The sequence below is a fragment of the Canis lupus genome, chromosome 14 (genome assembly GCF_048164855.1).
Source record: "Canis lupus baileyi chromosome 14, mCanLup2.hap1, whole genome shotgun sequence".
NCBI lineage: Eukaryota > Metazoa > Chordata > Mammalia > Carnivora > Canidae > Canis > Canis lupus.
In genome coordinates, this window is record NC_132851.1 from 39,136,509 (window position 1) to 39,158,406 (window position 21,898).

Below are 21,898 nucleotides of genomic sequence, written 5' to 3' on the forward strand. Positions count from 1 at the left end.
AGGACGCACATGGAGCCTGGACCCCTGGAAAGACCCTGGGGCGTGAACGCAGTGGGTGGGTGGACCGAAGCTGGGAGGCTGTGGCCACTGTCCAGGGCTGTGGGGGCACAGGTTGTGGGTGACAAGACCCAAGGCCACGGGTGCAGTTGCTAGCAGAGGGGCTCAGCCGGGCTCCTGGCCAGAGCTTGACCTCCAACCCCTATTGGCTGGGCAGGGTCAGTGCGTGGCCAAGGACCCAGCAGCCTCTAGGTCAGGCCATGCAAGCCGTGGTGACCGTGCAGGAGGTGGGCAGGCTGGCTGGGGAGCAGAGAAAACAACCGGGGAAGCATTTTTCAGGAAATGGAGCACGGTTCTGCGAAGCTTCGAGGCGAGCGGGGAGTGCGCCGTCAGCAGAAGCGGAGTGCCCGGGGGAGGCGGCTCTGCACAGCGAATCCCAAGTAGGTCAGGCTCAGCCGCCACCGTGACAGGCTGCAAAGTGCTTAAGTGGGCTTTCCACGGAAACGCTGACGGGCGCCACCTCAGCTCAGCTCGGAGGCCGTGGGTGTGCACCCTCATGTGCTGCCGGGGGTCAGCCTACAGCCCATGCCCGGTGCAGGGGCGGGGGCCTGGCAAGGTGGGGTGGTCTGCAGGGAGGGGGGCCCACGCAGGACCAGCAGGGTGGGAGGGGAGAGGACAGTGCAGGAAAGTGCAGGCCTAATGGAAGAGTCTCAGAAACAGGGCTCAGTTGCCGGGGACCCCACACGAGGCACAGGCCTCAGGACGACCAGGGCCACCTGCTCTCCTAAGACCCTCCTCCACCCCCACAACTGGCTCCTCCAGGTGTGGCCCACAGCCAGCTCCAGGGGACCGCCCCCCCGCCCCCACCCCGCTCCTGCTGAGTCAGGGCTGGGGCTCACACCTGGCTGCGGCCGTCACCCTACAGCTGGCTATAGGTATTGACCTCCCCACCTGGACTCGGGCCACCTTGGTGCAGGGGTGAGCCGAGTGCTCAGCCTCTTGGGCACATCTCATAGGAGACTATGGGCCTGGGTGGGAGCTGAGGCCTCGGGGGCTGGGTGACCTGGGGGTGGGCTTGCCACTGGGCCAGGACATGCCCACAGTGGAGGCCAAGCACCTAAGAGTGGCCCTGGAGGGTGGGTGGGGGTGGGGTCTGACCTGCAGGGCCACCCGAAGGCTTCAGCACTGAGGCTGCCACTCCATCCCGAGGGACCCCGCCCCCCCGTCCCATGGCTCCCCAGGAATGAGCAGAAGTGATTCAGGACGTCCCTGGCCAGCCAGCACGCTGGCGGGCAACACTAATTGTGCTGTGCCCCCATTACAAATGCTGCGGCTCCATTATGAGGGGCTGGGACTGTTTTATGTGCTCACATCTATTCAATTGGTATTTCGATCAATGGATGCATTACAAGCTTTCCCTTTAAGAGCCTAATAAACAACAAGATGGAAAGTAAAATTCTCCATAAAATGACACTTTTAAAAATCCATTTCAGCTGCAGCTACTGGTGCTCTGTACGTTAGCTGCAAACACCACGTATTACTGGGCTTCAGCGGCCCCACGGGGCAGGGTTTAGCTGTTGGGGCGGAGGGCAGGCGCCCGGGCTGGGCCGCTCAGGACAGGGCCCTCCATTCCCTGCACCTGGGCATCACCCTCCGAGCTGGGCTCTCAGCCTTGGTGCCGAGGCAGCTGCTGAGGGGCAGGGCTGACCCCACCTCTGCTCCCTTGCCCACCCCCAATGTCTCTCCCTTCCTCTCTCTCTTAGGACAGCAACCCCCTGCCCCCCTCATCCCTATTCACTGTGCACAGCGAGTCCCCACTGACCATTCCTCCAGCCCTGAAGTGGCCCTTGTCCCCACAACTGCATCTGGCACAGGCTGCATGTTAGGGACTAGGGACGAGCCCACGGAGGAGCAGAACTCAGCTCCTCCCACGACTCTCTGGGAAGACCTGGCAGGTCATGACCCCAGCTGGCTTCTGGCTCCTTGGTCGACAGTCCCCAAGGGAGCCCTGCGTGAGCCGCCTGGCCCACCTTGTCCACCACCCTCCCGACAACAGCCCAGGAACAAGGTCACCCCCAGGGACATTCAAAACACGCTGAACCTCAACCCTCTCTCCACAGCCCCACCCCCCCAGCCTCCAGACCCCGAGCTCTGTACCTCTGAGCCCTGGGGACACTTCCCCAAGGCTCCCTCCTCAAAGCTGGACCTGCCAAGGTGGCCTCCACCTCCAGCCTGTGTCCCTGGTGAGAGCTGGGCTAGGCCTCCTCACCACCCCTGCTGCCTGTACACTGTCCACACAGCGACCCCTTTCCTGTGCCCTCCTTGTGGGGGCCCCTGAGACCTAGGCCAGAGGGGGCCCTTGCTGAGCCCTGGCATCCAATGTCTGCCATCCTCCCCTCGGGACAGGTCTTCTCAAGGCCCCAGTGAGCAGCCCGGTGTCCTGGCCTCCTTCACAAGGCCTCCTCTTGCTTGCGTGGAGGCTCCTGCCCTCACACCTGTGCTCTCAACCAGGATGTCTGCGGGGCCTGGCCCCTCCAGACATAGCCGTTCCGCCCTCCCTCTCTGGTCCCCGGTGCCCACTCCACTGTTCCAGGCAGGGGACCCTAGCTGCCTCACCCCCTACCATCCAGCTCCATCACTCCCAGCACCACGGCCCCCTCCCGCCTGCCACAGCACACCCTCCTCACCCCCAACTCTCACACGAGTTACACCCACCCCTCTGGAGACGCCCTAGGACACGCACGCTTGCCCAGTGACGAAAGGGCCCTAGCATCTGCAGAGTCGAGCTGAGGGACGCAGGAGGGCGGCTCACACCACAGGCATGTGACAAAGTGAAAATGTAACAAGAGCCACACAGAACGCATGAGTCCTGGCGCTCGTCATGCTAAGGAGATGACCAAGCAAGGGGATGGAAGAGCCAGGGGCCCCCACCCCGTCGCCACCTTGCAGAGTGGACCACACAGCACGTGTGGCCCGGCTCCCCCAGAAAGGGACTGGTGTCCCCAGTGAGCCACGCAGCTGGCACAGACAGCAGGAAAAGGCACGGGCTCAGCACTCAAAGGTCCCGAGAGCCCGAAGGTGAGCAGCCCAGCTCGCGGTGAGAACCCGGCAGAGCCAGCACCCTTCCGGGACCCGGCAAGACCCGGCCGCAACATCCAAAGAACAGCAGCACCGACTCACCCTGACGGAAGCCCGTGGTCAGCGCACCCAGCGGCCGTGCAGAAGCCATGGGCCGGCAGGTCCCTGCGCAGCCGGGGGGAGAGAAAATAAAATGCAATTCAGCCGGTTTGGAGGCTGATTGGTTGGGGAAGGCTGAGAAACTGAGCCAACGTTTCTAACGTTCACCTGGAAAAACAAATGTTCAGAAGCAATGAAGACAAGACAGGCCAGGGGTAAGGACCTGGGGTCCAGGAACAGCACTGTCTCCAGTCCCCTGGACGCTAGCAGGGCGAGCACTCATGTCAATAAGCACGTCTGTGGGGCGCGTTGGGCAGTGAGTTGGTCAAGTGTCCCACTGTTGGCTTCAGCTCAGGTTGTGATCTCAGGGTCATGAGACACAGCCCCACATCAGGTTCCACGCTGGGCGTGGAGTCTGCTGGAGATTCTCCACCCCTCTGCCTGTCCCCACACCCTGCTCCCCTCTATAAAAAACAAAACAAACCACACTCCCGCAGCATGGTTACATCCAGGGAGCAGCAGGTGCCGGTGAGGCCATGGGAGGCCAGAGCGCTCTCCTGCTGAGGACGTGCGTCTGAGGACAGTCATGGTGGGCGCCAGCCTCACTGCTGCTGTTCAGCACCCCCACCCTCCGATGGAACAGGTCCACAGCAACGAGGGCTCCAAGTCAGTGGGCAACATGCCCAACAAGACAAGGGAGCGGCAAAGACTAGAAATACCCCCATCAATGTGTCATTTAGCACAGCGACTGAACTGTGGTATGCCCACACCTCGAGGGCAAAGTACAGGCTACTGCTACCCACAGTGACCCCCTTGGACCTGGGCAATCTCGGGGTCTCGGCCAGCTCGGGCTGCTGGACAGCACCCCAGACGCAGCCAGCATGGCTGCTTGCTGACAAGGCCTCTCCTTCCTGCCGAGCAGGTACCACCCCGTGCGTGTCCTCACGAGGGGCTCCTTCCGTACGCCTGCAGAGAGAGCTCAGTGTCTCTTCCTCTGCTCCTAGGACTCCAACCCTATCAGATCAGGGCCCCATTCCAGAGACCTCATTTAACCTTGCTTACATCTGGGAAGGCCCCATCTCCACACACAGCCCCACGGGGGGCAGGGCGAACATTAGACCATTCGGTCTAACAAATGGTGAGCAAATGAGGTTAGACACCAAACGGGATCAACTGTGATTCCATTCACTGAAGCTCAAGGACCCGAGGCTGAGCCGGTCTAGACCAACAAAGGCCAGAGCAGTGGTCATCTGCGGGATGAGGTGGGGTGCTGGGGGGCACCCGAGGGAGACTCGGAGGCGGGGCTGGATCTGCCTGAAACCCCCTGCCTGAGGGGGGAGGGTTGACAAAAGAAAAAATCCATAAAATGATCACTGAAGATACAAACCGTGATTGTTTTGCAAAGGGAAAATCAAAGGGGAAGATCTGTGCAGAAAGCCAGGTACGGGAGGAGCATTTGTACGCAAGAAAGGTGACATTTGCAAATAATGGAAAAAGCCTTGAGACAACCAAATAACTATCAAACAAAATTAAATTTGAACTTTAATCTTATACCACATCCCCAAATAAATTCCAGGTAGATTAAAGTTTTAAATGCAAAACTCGAAACCTTAGCACTAGAAGAAAATATAACTGAGCTCCTATAACCTTGGGGTGGGGAAGGCTGTTCTAAACAATCAATAGACTAAGTCTTAAAAGACTGACGGATGCAGAAAAGCAAAGAAGAATCCTAAGAATCCTAAGAATCCTCATACACAAAACTGGAAGGCAAAATTCAAACTGAGAAACAATGGATCGTCTCTGATAAAACAAAGGGTGACACCCTGAATACTCAAGAGTCTTGCAAACTTGTAAGAAACGGGCTGAAGGCAAACGAACAGTAAACATAAAAAATGTTGAACTTGACAAAGAATATGAATAAAAATGAAATTAAAACTGGATAGCATTCTCCTCCACTAAGCTGTGGCAAAGTTTTTGGCAGTGGCCGCTGCGAGGGCTGGGAGGGCTGCGGGGGTGACCGCTGGGCCCTGCCCCAACAGCCAGAACGGGGCTGAACAAAACAATGATGGAGAGGCACAACTTCAACTGCCAGGGCCCGAGGGTCCCACCGGGAGATCAGGCTGTGTCTGCCTAGCTGGCATGTCACCTCCTCCAAGAAGCCTTCCAGTCTGCAGAGCAGGGTGCAAAGGCCATAGGTAGCAGGGAGGAGGTGGCGGCTGAGTCTGGCACCAGCCCGCCGGGTCCACTCCCCGCGGACTCAGGGCGTTGACGCGCACCCAAGGCCTTGCCAGCACCAGGTGGCTCCCCAGGCAGGAGGTGGGGCTGGGGTGAGCGGGGCGGGTCGGGGGCTGTGCGCAGGCCGGGCCGGGCCGTAGGGGGTTGCTAGGGCTCCCGGCAGGCCCCGCCCACCGCAGGCCGGGAGGGGCGGGGCGTGGGCGGGGCGTGGGCGGGGCCCGGCCGACCTCCTCCCGCCTGCCCCGCCCCCCGACCAGGGGCCCGCCTAGGGGACCCGCTCCCATAATTTATGCTCCCCCGCCTATGCTTTATGGCTTTCTTAATTCGGCTCCTGCTACTATTAATGTAGTTAATGCTGAGATTATATCTATTTTCTGGCGTCAGGCGGTGATTTATTCAGGCCATTTTTCCGGTGGAGGCTCCCACGCTGTTAAATCAAGTGCCTTGCCAATTAAGTGCTGACTTGGGAAGTGGACGCAATCTTAACAGACATCTAACCGCAAATTAAACCGGGGCTCCTCACTCCGGGGGAGTGGGCGGGGCAGCCGGGGAAACCTTGCTGACTTGCAGGAAAGTCACAGGAAAGCCAGAGCACTCACTCCTCGGGCAGTGGTGGGGCCGGGGCGTGGGGCCGTGGGGCCAGGCCAGCAAGGTGGGGTGCTGTGGGAGGGCAGGCAGGGGTCGGCCGGCCTTCCCCAACCCAAGATGTAACACTGAAAACAAAGCACCTCTCAGATATCCCCACCATCCCCTGGCCGCCCCGCAGCCTCAGAAGGGTGCCAGGCGGGACACGGGGGAGGTGGGCCCCCAGCACTGGACAGCCCGTAGCCGGGCTCTGGCAGCTCCCACCAGAGCAGAGCCCATGAGGGTGAGCCAAGGCCCCAGGGAGGAGAGCAGGTGGAGGCGGGGCTCACCCAGCCATCCCTGAGGCCACGCACCACCCTCCGGAGGGGTGGGGAGGTGGGTACAGAGGAAGGTAGGCAGCACAAGGACCAGGACCAGGCAGGGAAGGACACCTGTGCCAAGGCCCAGCACCTCTGGAACCGCCCAGAGAACCTGCAGGTGACACAGGGCAGGGCGCATGCTGGAAGAGGCAGCCAGGGGCCCTTCCGGCATGGTCCTCAGCAGCTGGGAGGCTCCCCAACCCTAGAGTAACGTCTCCTGCACCCGCCTTCAGAGGCCCTGGCCCAGCCTGAGAGGAGAATCATGTTTTGGGGTAAGAGCAGCCTAAACGGTTGATATATGCAAAGAGTTAAATATGATATTGATTATCTGAGCGATGCTTTACTACTCCCTCTAAAACCAGGATAAAAGTGGTATTTAAAACGCTGTTTGATTGTGTAAGGCACCCAGGTACTACTGGGCGACAAGGACATTTTATTTCTTCCTGTCAGAGGCAATATTTTCAGCTTCCTCTGCTCCTCATCTCCAGGGACATCTGGGGTCACCAGTGCTGGCACAGGAGGGCCCACAGTGCTGGCCAGCTGTGGCCAGGGGGCCCAGGCACAACCTGAGGGCAATCTCCCCAGAGTTCCACAGGGAGAAACTCTATTTTTTTAAAGATTTATTTATTTATTCATGAGAGACACACAGAGAGAGGCAGAGACACAGGCAGAGGGAGAAGCAGGCTCCATGCAGGGAGCCCCATCTGGGACTTGATCCCAGGACCCTGGGGTCACGCCCTGAGCGAAAGGCAGAAGCTCCACCACTGAGCCACCCAGGTGCTCCCTCCACAGGGAGAAACTTAACAAGACCTTCTGAGGCTTCCTTCACAATAGTCCTGCTAGCTTCTAGAAGAAGCTTCCCTCTGGCAAACCAAAGGGACACACGTGCTCTCTCTCACTTTGTCATGAAACACCTAACCCTAGCCGATGGATCTCTTCCTCCGTGAGCCACTGGCCCACAGGAGGCCGCACCATGGCTTGTGGCTTAGCCGTGGCAGTGGCAGCTCTTACAAGGTCCTGTCCCCCTTGGGATTTGCCCCCAAGGATGAAGCCTGGGCAAGGCACCTGCCTGCCTGGCCCCTTTCCCACTGCTTCCCCCAACGGGCTGGCCTGAAAGCTGCCTGGCAGGCCTCAGCCACTCAATCCAACTCCCAAAGGACAAAGAAGTCGTCTGTACGTAACATGGATCAAGACACAGCGCGCTACGGCAGGCGAGACAGGCTGGCCCAGGCAAGGGGACACAGCTTGCCAGCATGGCCATCCAGGGGCAGATGGCCCAAGGCCCATGCACGTCAGGGATGGGAGGTGGCTGGGGAAGCAGGATGGCTGCCAGAGGGGTCTGGAACCTGCCCTGGGCCACTGCTGAGGCCTGTGTGCACACAGGCCCTAGAGCCCCGGATACCCGCTTCTCTTGGCTTCCCAGTGAAGGAGGGAACCCTGTTCCTGGAACCCGCAGCATGCCCGAGGAGCCAGCATGTGGGGGCTCCACACATGGCGGCTCCACTCACGGACAAAGAGTGCCAGGCAACAGGAGCAGGACAGGAGGACACACATGTCTGTGCAGAGCCAGGGACAGAGAGAGCAGAAATGAGAAACCCAGACACATGGTGGCGGTGACAGAAGCAGCAAGGCACAGACCAAGGACGGGGCAGCCAAAGGCTCGAGGGTCAGAGACACAGTCACAGACGTGAGCCCCGCAAGGCTAGAGGGCTGCCGGTGACGGAGACTGTCCCAGAGGGGATGCACGGCACAGCATGCTGGCCTTCCCAGGGGCTGCTGGGCCCAGTGGTGGCTCCATCCCCCTAGGGCCTCCTCCCTACCAGCATGGGCTCTGGGACAGACACCAGGAGCCCCCAGAGGGAGGTGAGCACCCCTACTTGATGCACAGGCCCAGCCTGAGGTGGCGCGAGCAGGTGTCTGTCCCCTCCCTTCCCACGAGGGCATCACCCGTCCCAGGGCCCCTCCCCTCCCATGCCATTCACAGACGGAGCCTGGGAGCTACCCTAACACGCTCTCACCACACAGGCTGTGGCTGTGATGCCTGTGACCCCAGGCCAGATGCCTGCAGTCCCCATGGCCAGCAGGGAGGCAGTGACATAAACAGTATGGGGGGGGGGGGCAACGGTCACGGGGCCACATGATCACCAAGCAGGACGGGCCAGGGGCTCAGGCTGACAGGAGATGTTAGGTCAGCCCCATCCTGGCCCCCGCCCCAGCCAAGGGCCTGATGGCCGTAGGGGCTCCTCGCCCTGACCCCCTCACTGCCCTCCATCATTACACGGGGCCGTCCCAGAGGTGCCCACACAGGCGGGGACAGGGACCGAAGGTGTGAACAGACCCCGGACCCAGAGGGACTAGCTGGCCTGTTGCTGGGGTCCCGAGGGCCTGATGCCAGAGGGGCTCTGGGAGAGGCTTCAATGTGCCACCTGACACTGGGCAGGTGTTTGACCATGAACACAGACCGCAGGGAGGCAGCAGGGCCCCTCTCGGCCAGTGTAGCAGCCAGACCCTGGCACACAGGGGCCTCTCCTCACTCCACAGGGTCCTGCATCCCAGGCCCAGTGCTGCCAGTGAAGGGCTGGGCACTACCACCTGGAAAAGGTCCCTACCTTCTGGATGAGGTTCCAGTGACAGCAGGTGTCTCTGACCGTGTCCTGGCCTCAGCACCCATCGGGACCGACAGGGCCGCGGCGAGGTTGGTCCTCCTCCCTTCCCTTCCACTGAGGGGGTGAGGGGTCAGGGCCCCGCATTCCCACCAAACCCCGGCCCCTCCCCACACTCTGCCAAGGAGCAGGGGCAGGTGTTCGGGCCTCAGGAGGACCCGCTCAGCCCTGCTGCCACGGGGCTGCTGACAGCTGAAAGGCCCGTTTGCTTCAAACAGACACAGAAATAAATAAATAAGGTAGACGCGCTTTGAACCGACTTCCAAATTAAGAGTTGCATCCTTGCTGTCAGGCCCCCGCCAGCAGTTTCTGTGGCACCTCCCGAGCAGAAACGCACCTCAGCCCATTTATTAGAATGATGAAGGCAAAGGGACCTACAATTGCACTCCTTCCTTAATGAGCAGCCGAAGGGATCGGTAAGCATAATTTCAGAGGCCAGTAATATTTTATATAATCGCCGAGTGGTTTAAATTGAAAACCCCCAACTGAATCAATATTTACTGCATTGAAACGAAATGAATAGTAATAAGTCACTAAGCTCCCTGTCCTGTTTCATAAAATAAAAAATTATAAAAATGAGCACAGGCGCAGGGAGGCCATCACATTAACTTTTACGGCACTTGGGGAGCCGTAACCGCCTGTTCTCATAAAATAAAATTCTAAAAAACCTGCCGGAGGAGACCTGCTTCAGCACTGCACGGGAAAGCAGGCGGGGCCCGGGTCACCCCCACGGGCTCTCTCCCAGGACCTGCCCAGGACCTGCCCAGGGCCCAGCAAGTCAGCACCTGCCCTCTCTGCCACCCCCAGGCCCAACTTCCTGCTCTCGCCTCTTCACCTAGCGAGGGGACAGGACAGGTGCTGGCCGATGGGTGCTCCCCACGTCCAGAGGAAAAGCTGTTCTCTGGCCAGGCCAGGGCCCCAGGCCAGCAAGGGACATGAGTGAGTGAAGGCGGAGGATGGGTCCAGCCACTGTGCCCTGTCAGAAAGCCCCAAACAGGAGCCTGAACCCCCCCGGACAGGACCACGGTGGCCTAGAAAGGGCCAGGCTTTCCCTCAGGAGCTCCAGGTTCCCCAGGGAGACCACGGCCTACAGGGTTCCCGGGGTCCTTCTGGGTCGGGGACGCAGCAATGCTGACAGAGGCCAGAGCCAAGGGAGAGCCCCCTGGCAGACAGGGGTGTCCTTCACTCGGCACTCTGAACCAGGGGCAGGGCCATGAGTCCCCAGAGGGCCGGGGGCTCCCCTGCATCCCCCACCGGACTCCCAGGCGGTAAATAAGTTCCACGCGCTCCTGTGGCTCAAGAACAAAGGACAGACCAACTTAAGAATAGGCCAAGGAGCCCAAATGGCCTTAAGTCGGCCCCCGAGTACGTGCTCCACCCCACAGGCAGTCAGGGAAACGAAGACGAAATCACAACGAGGTGCCGCCACAGGCAAAGTGTGAAAATCAGAGAAACCAGAACACCAAGCGCTGTGATGGGGACAGAGGGGCATCTCTGCTCTGGGAAGTCAGACACGCACCTCTGGTGTCCCCGCACCCCCGCTCCTGGGGACACACCATGGAGAGGACGCTGGTCTCCAGGGGCTGGGCAGGAACAGTGATCCGCCGTCCTCCACGGTGATCCAAAGTGGAATAACTCACGCGTCCATCAAGGAGAGAGCTATTAAACGTGTGTGGGCAAACCACAAAAGCCACTCGGCAATAAAAAGTGAAGTGCTGGTGCCGGGGGGCGGGGGGGGGGGGCGCAGCTGCACGCATGTGATGCCCCAGATCAAGCCCGACAAATCCTCAGGGCAGACCCTCAGCACGGACATCCTGGCTATGGGCTGGCGACGGGGCGAGCGTGAGGGCACTTGACGACAGAACGTCTCAACCACGACCGAGGCTGAGCCACAAACTCGGATCCAGCATGTCACTGGATGTAAATGAATGTGGGGCTCCAGCGAGTGCACACGCCAAGGGTGAGGGACCAGGTGTCCCCCGAGGGAGAGGAGCCACACCCCCGCGGGAAGGAAGCAGCGGCGCAGAACCGGAACCGACTGTATCAGCGAGCACGCCAGCTCTGCAATCCAGAGAGAGCCGTGTAAAGACTGCCTCAAGGGTGCCTGGAAGCAGAGATGCACAGCCCCAACCAGGACTCCCCCTCATGCACCCCCCCGTCACCCCAGGGCCACGAGAGCCTCGGCTGTGGGGGACACGGTGCAGCCAAGAGCCGGGTTCTGCGGGCAGCGGGCTAGTTCCAAGCTAGGGACAGAGAGTTCCAGGCGAGCCTGGAAGCCACAGGGAGCCACACGCAAAGGTCCCAGGCCACCCAAAGGGGCTTCCACAGGCCGGGGGCGGCCCAAACTGAGGATCCAGATGAATCACAGTAACAGACTACAGGCTGTAGAATAAAATAAAACAGAAACACCTGGACTCCACGCTGCCAGAAATAAGTCAAGGAATGTACAATGTGGTGGGGGATGAGGGACAGTGGATCCTGGCAGGAGAGGGTCGGAAATCATGAAGGGTCTAGAAGGCGTGGGGGCAACCCAGCGAGGAACAGAGCGCCCCGCGCAGGGTGGACAGGCCTCTCCGGCCAGACGCCAGGCCCGCAGGCCGCAGGGAGGGGCCGCCCGCGCTCCCATGGCAGCCCCGCTACCGGCCGACTGAGTTTTCTGGTGCACGCTGGCCTCCTGGCCCACAGACGCTGCACAAAGTGCCTGGCCCCCATTATCCAAAACTCAGGGTCGGCAAAGTCGGAGCAAGGCTGAGGGCCGGCTCCAGGCTCCAGGCCTCTGAACAGACGCAGAGCCCAGATGCCGAGGGGGTGCACAGCCAGCTCTGACTCCAGGCAGCACTCCCTAGTCTCCCTGGGGGACCACACGCAGCGGCCGGTCAGGGGGCACCGAGTCTCCAATTTCCACACAAATGGTTATACAAGAATAGATGGGGAGAAAATGATACAGCACAGAGGCAAAGTACAAGCAGCCAGAGAACTCAGGCAAAGAATACAGTTTTTTGAACTTTCCCGTAAGTACAAAAGGGTATCGGGATGAACTTAGAGGCAAGACACCCCACGACCGTCTGCCAGGCCGGCCAGGGATAGATGTGGTATCGTGGTCTGCAAGGTCCTGCGTGGCCAGATGCCCTGCGGAGGAAGCTGGGCCAGGGTCACTCACCACCTGCCCAGCATTGCCGAGCCAAGGCTCCCCAATGGGTTCCGGGGTATTGCGCATCGCCCAGGCTAGTCCAGCCTCTGCACTTGAACTTGCTCGCCCCACCCCTCCGGCTTTGCGCTGTGCATGCCATTTCCTCTGCCAGGAGACCCCGCCATGCGCGGCCACCTCCCCATTCACCAGCGCCAGGCCTGGGCGAGATCCACAGCTAGAGAGGCCCGGCTGGGCACAGCTCCCAGGCCTGCTGCCCGGGGACAGGTGAGCAGCTGCCTCCTCGGGGTCTGTCCCCTCCTGAGCCACAGCTTCCACACAGGCATCCTCCACACACCTCAGGCTGTGGCCAGAGAAGGGAAAGGGCAGGTAGGAGCCACTAGTGCCACCACCTGGGGGCCTCCCCGTCCTGCCAGGGACTGACCTGCACTTCAACAGCCCAGAACAGGGAGAGATGGCTCAAGGACCACCCAGTGAAGAGCCACGACCACACTACCCCCGAATTCAAGCCAGGGTCAAAGGCCATCTCCCACAGCATGCAGGGCCTAGAAGTCCCCGTCAGTGTGGTCAGGAGCCCCCTGCACTGAGTGTCACTGTGTCATCAGAGCTCATGACCTGGATGTCAACAACCAAACTGCATGGTCCACACCAGGTGGGTGGCTCCCCTCTTTCCCTACTGCCCTCGGCGGGGACACGGATGTGAGCCACAGGGGCTGGGGGGGCTAATGTGGCTCAGGTCACCCCACCAGCCCTGGCCCCAGGCACCCCCCGTAGCCCTTGGCAGTAGCTCCTCACCTCACACAGGTCTGGCCATCCCAGTCAGTTCTAGAAACCCCAAGTGTGGATGGTGATGCCCCCACCCGGTCCTCCGTGGCTGGAGAGGGTCAGGGGCCCGTGGGCTCTCTGGTCCCCACTGAGAAGAGTGGGCAGCAGGCTTTCCCCAGGGCCCAAAGGACAGGCCATTCCTGAGGGTCGTCCACACAGGCATATACCACCACCGACTCCAGCAAGGAAAGCCCCGTGGGGGGCAGAGAGCAGTCCCTGCAGCGCACATCGGGCACTCCTCCTGACCCGCTCTCGCCCTACGGAGATAGCGCCCTCTCTTCCACGGGCATACCCAGGTGGATGGAGCCCCACATGCATCCAAGCCAGGCCTTCCCTGCGTCTGACAGAAAACCAGGACGGCCCGACTGCCTGCCGCACGAAGCAGGCCGGGGCCGGAGTGGGTCTCCCACACCCAGACCCCAGCACCCGTGTGGAAGCAGCCAGACAGCTCTCTCAGCTCGAAGTAGACACGTCTGTCAGAATCAATTTAAGGGGATCCCTGGGTGGCTCGGCGGTTTGGCGCCTGCCTTTGGCCCAGGGTGCAATCCTGGAGTCCTGGGATTGAGTCCCGCTTCGGGCTCCCTGCATGGAGCCTGCTTCTCCCTCTGCCTGTGTCTCCTGCCTCTCTCTCTCTCTCTCTCTCTCTCATGAATAAATATAAATAAATAAATAAATAAATAAATAAATAAATAAATAAATTCTAGTTCATTAAAAAAAAAAGAAACAATTCAAAATCCTGCTGCATTGGCCATGGCCGCTCAGCATGCTCACGGGCAGCGGGAGCCGTGCCCGGCCTGGCACGCTTCTCAGGCTGTTGGTAAAGGCTGCGCCCGGCAGAGTCATCACGGGGCAGCTGGGGGCCCTAGATGTAGCCGGGCACAGTGAATGACTTCCTGGGCTCCGCATCAAAGGGAAGGCAGGTTGCAGGCAGGCACCCCCAGGAACATGCAGGCAGGTCAAGATCAAGGTTGGCCACTGCCCTGGGCCTAAACAGCAGTTACAGCCTGGGAAGGGGTTTGCCGGGAGGAAGGGCTGCAGCCCCTTGACGCACCCCCACCCCCACCCCTGCCAGCCCAGCAGCAGGGCTCCAGGCCCCAACTTCAATACCACCTCTAGGTGGCCCCTGCCCTCTGAGCAAGACATTCCAGGCTCCTTCCCCAGGCCCCCTTGGAAGGCCCTAGAAACATGGCCACACAGACCACACCTGCCCCACCCCTAGAGCAGCCTTCTCTGGGCATCCCTGAGCACCCATCCACCCTGGGTAGATCTCAGCACTTCCCAGCACTGAGCACCCCATGGATGTACATGCTTCACCCATCTGCTTGCCTCCTGCTGGGAGGAGAGCACTGTGGGCAGAGTGGGCACCTGGCACAGGTGGGGAAGCCCTGCCGCCTAGCACCAGGCGCTCTCTAGCCCTGTTGGTCCTGACCTGGGCTGAGCAAGAGGGGCCCACGTGCACACCGCCAAGCGGGGCCCTCACCAGGCACAGAGCAGGGCCTGGGGTTGCTGGCCATGAAATGCAGGGAGCACCCCTTTCCTGGGCGGGCTCAACCAGAGCTCCTCTCACTGCCATAGGTCAGGAGGCTGTGGGAGCCCCAGTTCCACTAGCCTGGTCAGGGCAGGTCTGGGGAGGAGCAGGCATTCCCCAGATGGACCAAATGTGCCCTCCAAAGTCCTCCTGGAACCTTAACCGCAAGGGCATGGTGTCTGGAGGTGGGCCTTTGAGAAGTGCTCAGGGTTTGACAGTCAACAGGACGAGGCCCCCACAATGGGACCGGTGCCCTTACAAAAGGAGGAGAGACACCAGAGCACTGTGTGCGCCGAGGGAGGACATGGCGAGAAGGCTCCGTGCAGCCTGGACAGGAGCCCGCCATGCCAGCACCCTGACCTCACGGGTCCGGCTCCAGAACAGAGACAACACACGTCCACTGCTTAGGTGGGCCAGGCTTCGGAGCTGTGCCATAACACCCCGAGAGCCGGGGCAGGCAGACAGGGGTGCTGAGGGGAGCACAGAGGACCCCATGGCCACCCTCAAGGGGATGCGGCCCATCCTCAGGCTGAATTCCTCTTTAATGAGACGTCACCACGGAGAAGCATTTCAGAGCCTTCAAAATCGCAGCCCAAACCTCGTCAAACCACCCGGAGATTACTTAAGATTTACCGCACAGACACAAAAATAAAATAAAATAAAGCACAGCAGCCCTGCACGCAGCAGCCCCTGTGACAGCACCATTTGTAGTCGGGACAGAGCGGCCTCCAGACTCATCTGCTTAAGCACAGCGGCTCCTGTGTACTCCGCGCTTTCACGTCAAATGAATTTGGAAAGAGAAAAAAAGTGACAGGCAGTTTAGGGATATAAGTCACATTTCAGCTTCAGTTCAGATTAATGAACTTGCTGGAAACCGCCGAGGGCACAGGCAAATCCACAAATCTGAGAACAAAAACATTAAATCCTGGCTCAGTGTGAGCCTCAGCCCTATGGTGAGCTCGTGGGACCCTCTGGGGCCCCCCAGGGCTGTGCTGGGCGGCAGTGGTACGGGGTCCCAGGGGCCCAGCCCAGCCCCCTGGGGGTCCCGAACTGATCCAGCCCACAGCCTCTGAGGCCAGCAAGCGCTGGCCCTGCATCCAGGTGGCCCGAGGCCAGGAGCCTGCTGGCCAGGGGGTGGTAGTTGGTACCACAGACAACCCCCCCACCACACACACACACAGTTAAGTGTCCTTCCCAGGAGGAGCTTGCCGCCTCCAGTCATTCTAATGCCAGGTCCCTTGTGGCGCAGGATTGAGTGTGGCAAGCCCCCCACCACAATGAGGGGTGTCATCCCTCAGAACAGGGAGGGCAGGGGCTTGTCAAGCCACTGGCCGTTAGCTGTAGGGCCCTGCTCAGCATGCCTGGCTCCTCTGGGCCGAGAGCCTTGTCCCCTGGCCTTCCTGCCTGCCCAGGCCACAGCACGGGCTACTCACCAGTGCTCCCCGGGCTCCCCAGGGATGCAGCAGCTCCACGCACACACAGCTTCCGCTCTGCAGTGAGTGTGTGCGGGAGGGTGGGATCCAGGGCTACCCCATGCCAGCGGGGGCACTCTTGGCCACTGGGTCACCTGCCTTACTTCCCATCTGTGTGTACCAGCCCCCAACACTGCCGACTGAAACTTCTAGGACTGTTGGGGCTTGCCTGCCGCTCCCCCTACGGGTGTTCCCCTCTGGGGTGGGTGCAGATCAGGAGGCCCAAGGAGAGCTCAGGGCCCCTAGGCTCAGGCTGGTTACCTGGCAGGAAGTCCTGCTTTCTCACCACTGCAGCCCTGATCCCTGGCGCCTGGGCCCAGCCACCAGCCCAATCCCTCCTTCTGCCCAGGGAAAAGCTAAAGAGCCTGCAGATGCACGGGGCAGAGATCAAGGCCACATCCAAGGCCAGTCAGCCAGAGCCTCCCTGGGGCCCGCTGACCACACACAGGCAGCCAACAGCTCTGATGGAGCTGAAGGTGGCAGGGAGGTGAGCACCAGACTGGATGTTGGGCCCGGAGACAGGCCCTTTCTGCTGCCTCGACAAGCCAGGCCCAGGTGTACGCAGCCAACAGTGAGGCCAGGCAGCTGGCAGGTGGCCACTCCTGAGGGTCCAGGTGACCTTGGGCAAAGGAAGCCCGGCCCACGGGCAGACACATTTCCCAGGACCCGAGCCACTCAGCCCTCAGCACCCACCACTGCAGGCCCACCAAGCCCAAGGCCTGGCTCCCCAAGAATCCAGGGCTCTGTGCTCAGGATATGTCCTGGATGCCTGTGGCAAAATGGTCAGGGCAGACAGAGACCCCAGTGAGAAAAGCCTCTGCATGTGGCCTGTTACCGTGCAGCCATCCTGAGGGCGAACTCAGCCACACAGGCATGCCCGGGGAGGGCTCTAAGGCCAGGGCACCTGGGGACCTGCCCTGAGCCGCAGCCACCATGCACAAGCCGGGACTACAGGACGTGAGCCGTCTGGCACCCAGCATGGCCTGGGAGAGGCAGGCCTCTGGGCTCTGCATAGAGCCATCCTGGGCAGGGGCCCCCTAGCTGCTCCCACCCAGCAGAGCGACAATTGGGCCCCTGGGCCAGGCCACCCAGGCAACCACAGCCCTCCCTGTGAGGCAGCTGGCCGGCCCCATCTCCGCTAGGATGAGGAACTTGTGAGAAGCAGTGGCCGTGCGGGGATGTCCTGTCCGTTCTCAGCCTTGCCTATAGCACCCACAGCACCGGGCTGCCTCCCCTCATAGCCCACCCATCTACCTGACCCATACCTGCCCACGTGGCTCTCTCAGTTCCCACCTGCTCCTCACCTCCGAAACTGAAAAGGCATATTCCCTGTCCTGCCACCCCCCTGGGCTGTTCTCCACCTTACGGGCTTGACATTCTGACTGGTTACAAGGTGGCTACTGTTTAGGGGGCGCCCTCAGCACCCCTCTTCCCCAGGAGCCCTCACCCCATAAGGCCTGGCACCCGTTTCTGCTTGGTGGCCCCTGCAGGCCCAGCATGCTCAGAACTGGCCCAGCTGAACCCAAACCCGGGGGCTCCTTGGCACTCAGAGACAAAAGCTAACCCCAGCCCCTACCACATGCCCAGGGAGAGGCAGGCCGGGCCGGGGCTGGATGCAGGCTGGAATGCGGACTGCAGGAGGGGAGGCAGGAGCAAGAATCAATAAATCTGAACCTCATTCACGATGATCTGGGGCTCTTATTAAGTAAATTAATTTAAGTTAATTTAGCTCGATCATGACTCCCGATCACAGTGATTTAGTGAGGGGGAAATTGCATTAGGAAAGGCCATGCTCACTAGATAGGAGAACGGAAGAAAATTAGACCCACTTAGCACTGTGAATTAATATGGAAATAGCAGGTGTAAATTTAACCTTATCGAGAGAGTGAAAATTATCTTCATAAATTTATAGAAATAGCCCCCAAGATACTTATAAATCTATTTAAAACAAAAATATTACAAAAAGTGCAGTAAAATTAATTTAAAATATACTTCCAGCTATTGCCTCCAGAAAAATCGGCAGCAGGGCCAAGTTTAGTGCAGCCTCGTGGTAAGGGAGGAGGGCAGTGGACGCTGCCGCCTGCCTGCGAGGGCTGGTCGCCCGGTACACCTGCCAGGGGCGGGAAGGAGGCACTTGCTTTCATGGCCCCGAGCCTGGCAGCCACTGTCGGCAGGGGGCTCATGGTAGGCTAGCATCTGCCCAGGCCTCCAGGTGGTCCAGCCCCTGGGAGCACAACAATCCCTTGCCCCACAGCCTCCAGCCGAAGTTACGTGCCCTAGAGCGCCCACTGCAGCCAGGTGGAAGCCTACGGGATGCAGGAGCTCCCCCAGGAAGGAGGGGGTACAGGACAGAGGGCGAGGGTCTTCCCACCTACTCGCCAGAGCTGTAACCCCCCCCACCTCATCAAAGGAAGGGGCCACACCTCACGTTGGGTCTCTCCTGAGGCCCCAGGGCTGAGCAGGCTCATAAGTGAGACCCCCAACTTCTGTCCCCCAGTGCTCCTTGTCCCAGCTAGCCCTCTGACTTCTGGGCCTGGGGCACCCAGAAAAGAAGGGGGAACTGCCCCCACCCTGCAAGCTGCCAGCGTGGAGCACCTGTGTGGGGGCAGCACAGAGAGGGCCTCAGCCTCATCTCCTGCCTCCAATAATCAGTATGTCAATGCAAAGGCGGGACCACGGCCTCCAGAGGGCTGCTCAGGGCCCAGACTCTGACCGCAAGTCCCTCCCTGTAGGACGCCCAGGCACAGCTCCCGGAGTGGCCGCAATGCCTGGATGAGGGCCTCCTACCTGGACAGGGAGAGCCGCCGTGCCCGCCAGGAGGGCAGGGCCAGAGGAAACTGGGGGGCGTTGAGAGGAGACACTGGGGTCTTCTTGACGATGCGGTAGCGGGTCTTGATCACTTTGCTGGTAGGAGGGGTCCGCAGGGTGTGCAGGCTGGATGCTGAAGAGAAAACCCACATAGAGGGGCTCAGTGGAGGTCAGCAGCTCCCACTCCCGCCCCATGGTGCACACGTGGCCCCAGGGCACCCAGTGGCCCAGGGCTGCAGGAGAGCTGGGCCTAGGCCTGGAGCCCTGAGATGCAAGACATCAGGGACACGCAGTGACTCGGGCAAGGAAACGGGCCGCCCAGTCTCCCGGGAACAGTCGACGAGGGCAGCATCACGGGCTGGTGCCCCTCAGCAGGCGGGACCTAAGTGCCCAGCCTCAGGGCTGGCCCCACTGCCCAGAACTTCCAGCGAGCAGCGAGGAGAGGACCGCGGGCAGGCCCGGGAGGCCAGGGGTGCAGAGCGCTCACCTCCCTCCCCGGGCACCGCCCCGCCACATGCTCACGCAGATTTATGTATTTAATCACCAGTTTTCATAACATCTTGCGGGGTGATGAACGCCACAGCTTTTCTTCTTGCTGAATGTTTCATGCAATTAACAGGGATCTGTTTTGCCCCAGTTCCCTTCCACTTGATAGCCGGCAATTTCTCCACAGCTTCGAGGAATGTACCTAATTGCCCGGCTCTCATAATATACAGCTCTAACTGCCCAGATAATTAAAGCGAACGCGGCGCGGGCCGCAGGCGCCGAAGCCTCTCCTGACCCACCCTCGGGCGGCAGCCTCCCAGGAAGCTCCCCTCTCGGACAGGCGCTCCTCCGTCCAACCTGCCTGCGCAGCAACCGGGAGCTCGGCTAGGGCCCCGGCAGCGGGTGCTTGCCTGCGGCTCCCAGTCCCAGAGACACCGCACCAGGAGCTGACCCCAACATCACGCCGGGCAGCACGGCCAAGCAGCCAGGTGGCAGGAGGGGAGCCAGGTGAGGCCCCCAGCACAAGGCACGTGGTGCATCAGCACCAGAGTGGGCCCGTGACCCTTCGGATGAAGCCCGCCCGGAGTGCAGGATGGCCCAGGAGAGGGAGCAGGGCAGGCACACAGCAGCACCAGACCCACAGACCCCACGCTAACTGCCCAGTGCCAGCCACTCCACTCCCGTGACAGCACAGACCGGAGAGCTCCGTGACCTCTACCTGCCCCCCAGGACCCCAAGGATGCACCCTCCCAGCACCCACAAACTGGTCCAGACTGGGGTCCTCCCTGTTACCTGCCCACAGGAAGGAGCTGTTACAAGTCTATGGACAGCATCTAAAAATCATCTTCCACAGCTCTAGACCCAAGACACCTCTTGCCCACCACCAGGCCCCCAAATTAGCACCTTGGCCCACAAACCTCCTCTCCAGGCTTGCCCAGCCCCCCAGAACCCACTCTACCGTGGGGGACGCCTCCTGGCCAGAAGCAAGGACAAGCCTACCCCATGGGCACCACTGCACCCAGAGCCAGTAACTGGCTGGTAAGTGGCACTGTGCTTCCTTGTGCAGATGCCAAAAGGGACCCTCCTCCAGGTGTCCCCCCACCCTCTGCCAGGGCTCCCATCCACCCACGAGGCAAGGCCAGGACACGGCGAGGTTCAGAGCCCTCCCAAGTGCCCCCAGACCAGAACGCCTACCCCTGCTGTCAGACCAAGGGGGATGTGTAGGCCCCTCACACCTGTCAGGGGGTGAACACGGGGCCTCGTGGCCCAAAGAGTGCTAGGGCAGGACACGGCTCTGGTCACCGACGTGTGGCAGGGACCCACAGCCACAGGCCACCAACGGGGTCACAACATGTGCAGGTGAGACCGGACCAGACACCCCCGCACAGGACAGGCCCCCTCCCCCACTTCTCTCTGGCTCTCCCTGTCTCCCCTTCATTCTCCCTCCCTCCACAAGCAGCAGCTCTAGGGAGTCAGGGAGAAAAAAGAAACTCAGCAAAAGCAAAGGGCGCCATGGCGTCACCAGGGACACCTGGTCTTGCTGAGCAACCAAAGTGAGTAGATCGTTCACTCTGGGCACCCCACACACACTTGGGACGCAGGGGAGAGCCCAGCAGGCAGTGGGCATCGGTAGACAAATGTTTGCTGAATTGAATTTTCAAGGTCTTACAAGCAAAGATAGACCAAAGAAAATCAATAATACCTCGTTCCAACTAAGAGATTCCTTAGGTCGTCCCAGCCCCTAGCTACCCCCACCGCCTCCGACCACCGCGACCTCCCGGCTCTGCAGCCCCTGCACCTGAACAGCACCCCTGCCTGTAGCCCATGGCCCCTGCTCAAGGGCTGCCCCCACCCACCAGCGCCACACAGCCCTGGCTCTGCAGCCGGATCCCTGCTTGGCGGCACTGGGCCTCACCAGCCTCTTCCCCTTCCTCCTAAGCACACTCTGCTCCCCTCTTCGGAACGCACCACACTGCCACCTCCTCCAGGAAGCCCCCGGCCCCCATGCCCAAAGGCTCGGGCTCTGCGCTCAGGGTGATGGGCAGCACGATCTGTAACACGCCCCTGCACACTGCAGGCCTGTCCTCAAGTCAGGTTTTCACTAATCAGTGTCCGATCACCATAGTTTCTAGGAGAAGACAAAGGGACAGAGCGGACCTTCTCTTAAGAGGCCAATGGGTGTCAGTGCCCTCAGGGCGGCATCAGTTAGGCCCGCACCCCACCCCCCAGCAGCCAGCACCCTGCCCCCTGCAGGCCACTCCTGGTCAGGCGGTGTGGACACAGACAGCAGAAGTGCTCCTGACAGTGACCGCAGACAGAGCTGCCCGGGGCGTCCGTGCACAGGGCACAGAGATGGGTCACAGGGATCACAATGCTGGGGTACAGGGAGCAAAGGCAGAGTGGCCAGCGCGGGCTGGCCGAGAGGCCCCGAGGCCATGGCACGGCGCCCGGGGCTCGCCCTGACCCCGCGGCTGGGAAGGCCGGCCCAGCAGCAGCCTGCCGTTCCTCCCGGCTGGCGGAGGGTTTGTGTAGATAATCATGTTATTTAGATAGGATGTGGGTTTAATTCCCTTCATTACAGACTCCCAGGGTTGTAATTTTTTTTCTCCGCATGA

The 21,898-nt window shown here is 60.7% G+C and overlaps 1 protein-coding gene across 2 annotated transcripts in view; it reads right to left on the reverse strand.

Moving 5' to 3' along the window:
- The window catches only part of ZC3H3 (zinc finger CCCH-type containing 3), an 87,533-nt gene that overhangs the window by 32,313 nt on the left and 33,322 nt on the right, over positions 1-21,898 (reverse strand). For both annotated transcript variants that reach the window (XM_072774781.1, XM_072774780.1), the window contains exon 4: positions 18,777-18,930. In XM_072774781.1, coding sequence (XP_072630882.1) covers positions 18,777-18,930 — 154 coding nt within the window. The remainder of the gene's footprint in view (positions 1-18,776; positions 18,931-21,898) is intronic.